Source organism: Lotus japonicus, chromosome 6 (genome assembly GCF_012489685.1).
Source record: "Lotus japonicus ecotype B-129 chromosome 6, LjGifu_v1.2".
Taxonomy (NCBI): domain Eukaryota; kingdom Viridiplantae; phylum Streptophyta; class Magnoliopsida; order Fabales; family Fabaceae; genus Lotus; species Lotus japonicus.
In genome coordinates this window covers 2,311,267-2,321,019 of record NC_080046.1, presented here as the reverse complement: position 1 = coordinate 2,321,019, position 9,753 = coordinate 2,311,267, and the positions used below count along the sequence as shown (strand labels likewise).

The window sequence follows — 9,753 nt, the reverse complement described above, 5'->3', positions numbered from 1 at the left end:
ATCCACCTTTTTAACATATCAGGTAGACTCACTTAGACTTTTCACGAAGCCTAAGCTTTCTAAATGTGTATCAATTCTGCTGTACCAAGACCTTGGTGCTTGTTTTAAGCCATACAATGTCTTCTTTAATCGATAAACCTTATCTTCTTGTCCTTGAAGAACAAATCCTTCTGGTTGTTCAACAAAAATTTCTTCCTCCAAGTATCCATTCAAAAAGGCTGATTTGACATCCAATTGGTGTACAATCCAATCATTTTGTGCAGCAAGTGCAAGCAGCAGCCTTATTGTATCCAACCTTGCAACTACTGGGGCAAATGTTTCAGAGAAATCCACCCCAAACATTTGGGCATAACCCTTGACAACAAGTCTTGCCTTATGCTTGTTCACAGAACCATCAGGATTAAGCTTGGTTCTATAAACCCACTTGACTCCAATGGCTTTCTTATGATTTGGTCTGTCCATCAACTCCCATGTCTGATTTTTTTCAATCATTTTCAGCTCCTCCATCATTGCATTTATCCACTTTTGATCAGTTGCAGCTTCTTCATATCCAGCAGGCTCCATGACAGCAAGATTGCACCTTTAATAAACTTCAGAAAGTAATCTTGTTCCTCTGACTGGTTCATCATCCACATCTTCATTCTCCTCCTGGAATTCAGATTTATTTTCATCTTCCCAACTCCAGCTATCTAACTCCATGAATTTAACATCCCTACTAACAATTATTTTATTCTGATGTGGAAAATAGATCTTGTAGGCCTTTGAAGTTAAGCTATAGCCTACAAAAATCCCAGATTCTGCTTTCTTGTCTAGTTTGTCTCTCTTTACATGAGGAATGTGAGAGAAACACAAGCAGCCAAATGTCTTCAAATTAAGCAATTCAGGTTTGTAACCATACCATGCTTCAAACGGTGTTCTTCTTTGTAAAGCTTTTGTTGGCAGCCTGTTTTGTAAAAATACAGCAGTATTTGCAGCTTCTGCCCAGAATTTCTTTGGTAGCCCTTTGTCATGAAGTAAGCATCTAGCCATCTCCATAATTGTCCTATTCTTTCTTTCTGCAACACCATTCTGTTGGGGGGAGTAAGGTGCTGTCAACTGGTGTTCTATGCCTGCATCTTCACAAAACTTGTTAAATTTTCCTGAGGTATATTCAGATCCATTATCAGATCTGATCATCTGCAATTTGCACTTGCTCTGAGTTTCAACCCAGGCTTTGAACTTCCAAAAGATGTCAGCAACTAAATTTTAATATCTCATATTAATTTTGTACTTTGTTTTTAGTCTATCACAAGTATTAAAATTTTGGTTTAGCCCCTCCAAAGTTTGTTGTCAAGCTCCGCCATTGCTTCTTTAGTAGTAACTTGTATGGATTCAAAATGTGATGAATGCACTATGTTAAACTCTTGTTGCAGGATGTGAAGCTGTTGGACAAAAACCATGGGATGAACATCGTTGGTTTGTTACCATATTGGTTCAACATTGCAGAAGGTGGTGCTGTGCGTAATACCGTTGATATGCAATCATTGTTTCTATTGACAGGACCAAATGGTGGTGGTAAGTCAAGTTTGCTCCGGTCAATTTGTGCTGCTGCACTACTTGGGATAAGTGGGCTTATGGTTCCTGCTGAATCTGCCTCTATTCCATATTTTGACTCCATCATGCTTCATATGAAGTCATATGATAGTCCAGCTGATAAAAAAAAGTTCATTTCAGGTTTGTTTCCGTTCATATTGCTCTTGTGTTCATCTATAGTGAGATAACATACAATATTGATTGTCATTGATATGTCCATAACTCTCCTTCTTTATGGTAGTTTTTGTTGAGTTGAGAGTGAGAGACACGAGAGACTTAGGTTGAATCTTCTGTGTGTTTGAATCCGTGTGCTTGCAGTAACATCTTTTTCGGTTTAATCCCTCTAATATAGCGCCTGAGTTACAGTTCTGTATTGTGAAATACTAGAGTCAACATAATTTTCAAACCCCAGTGGAGTCAACATAATCTGAGAAATATACAGTTGTCTGTTGCTTTATGGAATTACATTTTCATAATTAGCTTAATAATTTTATCCCTCTTATATATGTCTCAGGTAGAGATGTCTGAACTTCGATCCATTATTACTGGAACCACCAAAAGGAGCCTTGTGCTTGTTGATGAAATATGCCGTGGAACAGAAACCGCAAAAGGGACTTGTATTGCAGGCAGCATCATTGAAGCTCTTGATAGAGTTGGCTGTCTGGGTATTGTGTCCACTCACTTGCATGGAATATTTGCTTTACCACTAAACATCAAGAACACTCTGCACAAAGCAATGGGCACAGAGTGCATTGATGGACAAACGAAGCCTACGTGGAAACTAACAGATGGTGTCTGTAAAGAAAGTCTTGCTTTTGAAACTGCCAAGAGGGAACGAATACCTGAGATTGTGATCAAAAGAGCTGAAGATCTTTATCTGTCAGTTTATGCTGATAAACCGCATCCTGCAGAGAATTTCCCAAAACAGGAAAAAAATTCTACTTACATGGATGTTAATAATTTTAACGGAACACACCTTCATCCCAAGAAGTATATATCTGGAGCTTCTAATGAGGGAATCAATTTAGCTAATCCATTTGAAGTTTTACGAAGGGAAGTGGAGAGTGCTATCACTGTAATATGCCAGGATCTTATAATGGAACTCCAAAGGAAAAAGATTGCGTCAGAGCTCACCAAGATAAAGTGTTTCCTAATCGGTACAAGGGAGCGGCCACCTCCATCTACTATAGGTTCGTCAAGCGTCTATGTGATGCTCAGACCAGATAAGAAACTCTATATAGGAGAGGTACATCTCGACTTTCTGTATGTTCTCTTATTGTCAAGTAGTTATCTTTTTCTTTTATCTTTGACTTTGAGTAGTGCCACATGATAGCCTGAAAATAGCTTGACAGAATTTACCCTTATAAAATAGAGAACTGATTTGTCCAAGAATCAACAGAAGTCCTATTCTGGCTCATATTCTGTAGTTAATTGACTTATTTCTGTTTATCTAATATTTTCCTTTATCTCTTTCTTTTTTACCTCTATGGGGTAGGACTTAGGAGCTGGCATAAAAAATGTTCTGAATTGTGTCTATCTCTTCATGTCATGTTTCCCCTGCATTTTATCTGGCATGCCTTTCAGCATAATGATAAAAACTTCTAATTGATCAGGAATTGTTTGTACGCTATTATGATTGTATACTGTCCCTTTTGTGAATGTTTGTCATTTTAGTTGATTTCATTCTTTTTGGGTTGATCTGTTAACAGACGGATGATTTGGAGGGCCGGGTTCAAGCACATCCATCAAAAGAAGGAATGCATGATGCAACATTCCTCTATTTCCTAGCTCCGGGAAAAAGCCTGGCATGCCAAATTGAATCTCTACTCATCAACCAGCTTCCAAATTGAGGTTTCCAATTAAGCAATCTAGCTGATGGCAAGCATCGGAATTTCGGCACATCCAACCTTTACGTGTAATTACATAGGTTGACAATCTTCACCTCATAGGCTCAGAATATTATCGTGGGCGGTTATATAGAACTGGTGATTTTGATCATCTTTATGTTCTATTGATGAAGCAGTCAGCATTTTTGTAGAATTAGTTGCTGAAGCTGCAGTCAAGTCCACATCTTTCAAGAAAGTGGAAAGTTTTGTATTAGCTTGCATGTAGAAAAAACTGTTCTATCCCAGCCAACATACTTAGAATGGTTTCCTTAATACTGCTTGTTAGCACTCAGCATTCATGGTAAAATTGGTCAGTTGCTGTGGTTAATTTCAAATGTTACATGGACTAGCCTCCTATCGGAGAAATGTTGTTTGTACAAGGATAAACTAGTTCCGGTGGAGTTCAATTGTGCTTTGGTCTTGCTTTGGTCTAACATGGACCTTAAATCAAGACTTTCTTAACTCTTTATGCACTGGCAGTTTTGATATTTTAATAAGTCTACTTTAACAAGGAATTGCACCCATCTATATTTGATTAACGTGGAAAATTGTTTTTATCAAGTTTCATGAATGTGACTTTTCGATAAGAACTAGTACAGAATTTACTTGTGCTCTCTGTTCTCTTTACACTTGGAATGACTAGCCTACAACTTTTCATTTGTTGGATAATTTTTAGCCAACCGGAACAGGATCTATGTTTACCACTTATGTGGTGTTTATTGAAAGCCTTATGATATCTTATCATACATTATACAAAAGGTAAAAACTAATAGGTTGACGTTCACTACTTAAGTATGATGCCAATTTCAATTCCAATAGTTACGCTTGGATATCTGTTGCCACTTGACACTAGTGCAAAATTAAAAAAAAATGAAAAAAACCAAAAAATGATTGAATTAACATCCATGCACTGAACTAATTATTCAATTTTAGTTTGGAGAACATAAACTCCAAATATAATGTTCAAAGTAAAAATAAAAAATAAACATCCCTCTACCACCCCAAGCCACCACTCCATGTCTCACATCAAACAAAACTAGTGGGACTGGGATAATAGGATTTGAACAACCTTTAGTCCCCAAAAAAGAGTTCAAAAGCATTAGCCACCTTATTGTTAATTTGTCATAAAGGCTCAGCAAGGCATGCAAGAAGGGTCTACTTGTAGCTAAAGCATCGACCATATCTCATTAACATGATTGTTTTCCAATTCTACCAACAGGAGGGTTCTAACCAACATAGATAGTCTCAACACATGCTGCTGCGAGTCAGTTCCAATTCTTCTAGGGTTTGATCAGCCAAACCATGACAATTGACGGTCTGCGTCAGACTTAAGGCAGGGACGTCCTCGGACCGTGCAAGAGTTTCCTTGAAGACACTGAACCTGGGGAAGAGTATGTCATCATAAACATGTTGCACCAGAGATTGAAACCTTCTCTGAGGGTTATTTTGTGGTATCTCTTGTCTCCTCCTAAATCAATTGCAGCAGCAACTACAACAAATAAACAAGAATTAAGCATAGAAGAAACAAAAATAGCCAAAATATATAAGAAAGAAAGAAAAAAAACATTAATTAATCAATTTAACTAATAATATGATTTAGGGCCCGTTTGGTGGTCAGGATAGGATATGATATGTGAACATGATATCAACAGGATAGGATAAGAGCAGGATAGACTCTTATCATATCCTGTGTTTGAGGTGCACATGATAAGGACAGGATATGATAAGGAAAAATGTACCAGAAAATCGTTGTTTAGCGACGGATTTAGCGACCGAAATATTTCAGTCACAAATAGCGACCGAGTTTGCGACGGAATCCATGATATTTTGGTCAAAATTCAAGTTTGACTTATTAGCGACTGAATTAGCGACGGAATATTTAGCGACCGACATTTCTGTCGCTAAATTTGTAGAATAAAAATAATAAAGCGATGTTGCGACTGAACTAGCGACAGATTGTGTTAGCGACCGAACTATCCGTCGCTATTAGCGACCGATTTAGCGACAGTTGTATTAGCAACCGACTTTACTGTCGCTAAAAAGTATAGCAAAAATAATAAATAAAGTAGCGACGGTATTAGCAACTGATTATTTAGCGACTGATATATCCGTCGCTATTAGCGACTGATTTAGCGACGGTCGAATTAGCGACCGGATTTTCCGTCGCTAAAAAGTATAATAAATATAATTCACAAAGTATCCTTTTGAAAAAATGTTATATATTGGGATTCGAACCGGATCCACAGCAATCATAGTTACTGACTTGCCAGTTGAGCTATTGAACTTCCTTAGTTTTGTTTGCGTTTAATATATATATTAATTAATAAAACGTAACCCTAATGTTATCAAAACTAAGTGTCAATCTACCAAATCATACCCTCTGCTTCTCTACTCTCTCTCGCTCACTCTCTTCTCGACGGCGCGCACCTCCATCGTTAGGGTTCCTCACCACCGTGCTTCCATCATCAAACCACACCTTCCTTCTGCTCTGCTTCGTTTTCACCTCACCGTGCTTCAATCAATCAAACCACACCTTCCTTCTGCTGCTTCGTCTTCACCATCGCTTCCATCACTCAAGCTCGTGTGGGTTCTGCTTCTTCTTCACCGAGCCCGTCCGCTCCAGCGCGACTGCATCCCACGGCGCGCCGCACCTTCCGCTGCCATTATCAAGGTTTGGTTTGTAACCGATATTTTTCCTGCAATTTTCCATCTTCTGTGCTATGTTTTTTCTTTTAATTGCTATGGAAGCCTCTGATTTTTTCTGAACACTGCAATTTTCTCTTTTTATGAATGGTATGTGGAGGAGGAATTCTGGTTTTGTTCCATTGCTGGTGTTGTTACAGGATGGTTTGGTCACGTTTTTATGGGCGTTCCAAAGTTTGTAAGGCCATAAGTTTTATTGGATTTTACCATAATTTCTTTTAGATTTAACTTCAAATAGACAGTTTGTTGCTAGATTAACTAATCTATTTTTTGTTTTGTTTTTGGTTTTTTAGCTTCAAACTGACAGTATTGGGTTTGATTCCTATTGGGTTAATGCAGTACGGGGACACTTCCCTTTGGAATTCTAGGGCTTCCTGTTCACTCTTTTGACTTCTAGTTTTTGTTCTTGTTCTTGTCTGTCCCTATTGGAAATTAGGTAGTGAGTAGTGGGGTATGGTTTTGGTTTTTGAGTCTTCAACTCTTTTATGGTATTTTTCTCTGCATGACTTGCCCACATGATGTCCATTATTTTACTTGAGAATGAATATATGTTGGGCTGTTACTTTATGGGTTTTCTTAAATTAAGTTTTATGTTCGGTTGTTTAATTTAGTTTAACTTCTAATTAGCTTGTAATTTGAGGGTCAATTGTATATTCTTTTTTTTGCAGATTTTGATGCTTGAGTTTTGTGCTTTCCAAAACATTGATCTTTGCTGTTATGGGGAAAGGACGAAGTCCTGGGAAATGGTTCAAGAACTTACTTTTGGGGAAGAAGAAATCATCATCAAAGTCTAATTCATCAAAGAATGATGATATTTTTGTAAGTTTTTTCATGTTTAGTACCTATTTGTGTTAATGATTTGTTAAAGGCTGAGATAATATCAATGCTGTTGCCTTTAGGTTGTGAGCACTTAGACAAGTTGTAACTTTTTTTGTTTTAATTTATTGATGTACATAGAAACCTTCAAGTAACAAGGATGTGCTGGGGTCTTCTGAGGTGTCTGTGTCGGCTCAAACTGTGGATTCTTTGATCATATCCGCACCTCTATCTGGAACTAATGCTACTCAAGGAGTGGTTTCAGAAAAGGAAATAGTTAGCAGGCCATCGAATGACAGGGATGTTCTTTCAAATGGAGATAAAGAGGCTCATGCTCAGCCTATTGCTAATGTGGAAACTATCGAGAAACTCCAGCTTACAGAAGCAGCTATAAAACTTCAGGCTGCCTGCAGAGGCTATCAGGTAATTACTCCCTGATACAATTCTGCTATACCAGCTGATATAACTTGGTTATAATTATTTGGAAGACATCATTGGCATTCCATATATCAATGCACTGGAAATGTTAATAGATACCGATGTGTTATACAACCACAGTTATCTTACTTTCAATGTTTTAAATATTCAGTAATAGAATAGAATGAAAATGTGGGTATTTCGTTTACTGTTATAGCTTTAATCTGTCCAGTTTATGCATTTTTGTTTGAAATCATATTGTATCATTATTTATTTGATCAAGAATTGCTGTACCCATTGATTCTCAGTGTGTAAGCTATCACATGCAAACTTCCTAAGCATTGGTTATTTATGAGGAAGTTTCTCTATATATAATTAATAAACGCTTAAAGTGATTCTTGCTGTTTTTCATTGAAGGCTCGTCGAGCATTTCAAACACTCAGAGCTATCACACAACTGCAAGCTCTTATCCGTGGCCACCTGGTTAGAAGGCAAGCTGTTTCTGCATTATATTGTGTGAAAGGAATTGTTAAATTTCAAGCATTGGCTCGCGGTTACAATGTTAGGCGTTCTGATGTTGGGCTTGCAGTCCTGAAAATTCGAAAGGTAAAAGTAATTAGATTAATTCAGCAAGTACAATGATCTGGGCATTATTCTTAATGTTTTGGCCTTCTTAATGATCTGGATAAAATAAAGTACCCTATAATAAATCATGTTTTGGCCTTCTTAATGTTTTGGCCCTATAGGAAAACTATGCTCCATATTCTATCATCTTTTCTACAATAGTTGCTACCCCAACTCAGCTTTAATAAATTTATTGTTAATCCAATCTTATCTTGTGTGCGCACATATCCATGACAACACTCTCATCTTTTTAGCATTAATTTTACTTCTTGTTGGTTGTTTGCTGCCCAATATTCGATCTGGTAAACCATCACTTCACTTGTCTTATAACTATGGTAATATTTTTCTTCTTAGCTTGATTGAGTAAGGCTCATAGAGATAAGAAGAAGCCAAGGTGGCTTGGAGATCATGTATGGAATGGGCTATGTGAGCATTGGGAAACTCCGAAGTTCAAGGAGAAAAGTGTCAAAGCAAAGGCAAATCGGGCATCTGATCGTGAAGGATTTAGAGGGACCCTTCACATTGGTGGCTCTATCACAACATCTCAACATAGAGACAATTTGGTTAAGATTCTTCTCTTGTAGTGTATTCTCTTAATTTAGATATAAATGATATTGTCCTAATTTTTTGGTACTTGTTTTAGATGAAGAAAAATGGATTCAACCCTTCTCCACTAGACTTGTTTCGCTCTACACATCAACGCAAGGATGGTACATTTGTGGACAAGAAATCAGAGCATGTAGATGTATGATATGCTAAACTCTTCTTTAATTTAGTATACATGAATTGCATTGGACTGGTCTATAGGACAAATATTTATGGATTGGTTGGGCTCTTGTGACATTTTTAGTGTTTTTGTCTTTGTTTCTCATACAAGGTTGTGCTTGAAATTATGGTAAATGTAGGTTAGGTATTGTAAAAGAGAATTCATGGTTGATTTTATTGTAATTAATTCTTGCTAACAGGGTGCATATGTGCGTGAAATGGAAGATAGGACGCAAAGAGCATCTGAGCAAAATCTTCCTCCGCCAAATGAGCTAGATGTGTGGCGTGATGTGGCTGGCATGAAAAAGGGTAGAATATATGGGTTGGGATTGGAGTCCACTGTTATCAATAAACAATATCATGGCTCATGTTCTTCATCATCTGAATGGGTAAGAAGATCAGAATTTGATCAATTGAGAAACACTATTATGGAGGAGACTCAAAGAATGGTAAAACAAATGATGGAAGAAAGGATGCAACAACCACCAATGCCAACCCCAAATCAAGAGGAGTTAGAAACTGATGAGTCAGAGAATGAGGAGGATCTTGGTGCTTTTCCATGAAAACTTTGTCAAGCTTTGTTTCTATATTTAATGTAATAGACTATGTTTAATGTAATAGTAATCTACTAGACTAGTTTAAGTAGTTCATGGTATACTTTTTGTGATGATTCAGTGATGAATTTAGGTGGATATGTTAAGATTGTGTGTTTTGTGATGATTCAATGTTGATTATGGTTATATTCATATTTTTAACACTAAAAAAATCTGTCACAAAACTGATTATTTTTGTTAATTTTATATTTATTACCGTCACTGAACTCATCGCTAACTTTTTAAATCTGTCGCTAATTCCGTCGCTATATTATAGCTGAAACCGTCGCTAATTCCGTCGCTAAATTGCTAAATTCCGTCGCTAATGCAGTCGCTAAATTCTGTCGCTAATTCCGTCGCTAAATTCCGTCACTACA

The 9,753-nt window shown here is 37.2% G+C and overlaps 2 protein-coding genes across 4 annotated transcripts; both read left to right on the top strand.

Moving 5' to 3' along the window:
* Positions 1–5,827: 5,827 nt before the first annotated feature.
* On the top strand, positions 5,828–8,517 carry LOC130722299 (protein IQ-DOMAIN 28-like). Of its 3 annotated transcripts, XM_057572989.1 has the most exons (5): positions 5,829–6,129; positions 6,830–6,980; positions 7,119–7,400; positions 7,812–8,000; positions 8,373–8,513. In XM_057572989.1, the coding sequence occupies exons 2-5, from the start codon at positions 6,879–6,881 to the stop codon at positions 8,379–8,381; spliced, it is 582 nt and encodes a 193-aa protein (XP_057428972.1). In that variant the 5' UTR covers positions 5,829–6,129; positions 6,830–6,878; the 3' UTR covers positions 8,382–8,513. The 3 variants fall into 3 exon arrangements, with proteins under 3 accessions (XP_057428970.1, XP_057428972.1, XP_057428971.1); XM_057572987.1 differs by having other exon boundaries at positions 5,828–6,129; positions 7,812–8,517; XM_057572988.1 differs by lacking the exon at positions 5,829–6,129 and adding an exon at positions 6,196–6,339 and having other exon boundaries at positions 7,812–8,513.
* Positions 8,518–8,587: 70 nt separating this feature from the next.
* LOC130722300 (uncharacterized) lies at positions 8,588–9,500 on the top strand. The gene is made up of 2 exons (XM_057572990.1): positions 8,588–8,763; positions 8,984–9,500. The coding sequence occupies exons 1-2, from the start codon at positions 8,662–8,664 to the stop codon at positions 9,344–9,346; spliced, it is 465 nt and encodes a 154-aa protein (XP_057428973.1). The 5' UTR covers positions 8,588–8,661; the 3' UTR covers positions 9,347–9,500.
* The last annotated feature ends 253 nt before the right edge of the window (positions 9,501–9,753 follow it).

Excerpts from the sequence above, each read along its gene's own strand:
- LOC130722299 (XM_057572987.1), top strand. The coding sequence starts at position 6,879 with ATGGGGAAAGGACGAAGTCCTGGGAAATGGTTCAAGAACTTACTTTTG. Across the intron at positions 6,981-7,118 it reads CAAAGAATGATGATATTTTT|AAACCTTCAAGTAACAAGGA; the intron begins GTAAGTTTTTTC and ends TGATGTACATAG. Across the intron at positions 7,401-7,811 it reads CTGCCTGCAGAGGCTATCAG|GCTCGTCGAGCATTTCAAAC; the intron begins GTAATTACTCCC and ends TTTTCATTGAAG.
- LOC130722300 (XM_057572990.1), top strand. The coding sequence starts at position 8,662 with ATGAAGAAAAATGGATTCAACCCTTCTCCACTAGACTTGTTTCGCTCT. Across the intron at positions 8,764-8,983 it reads AGAAATCAGAGCATGTAGAT|GGTGCATATGTGCGTGAAAT; the intron begins GTATGATATGCT and ends TCTTGCTAACAG.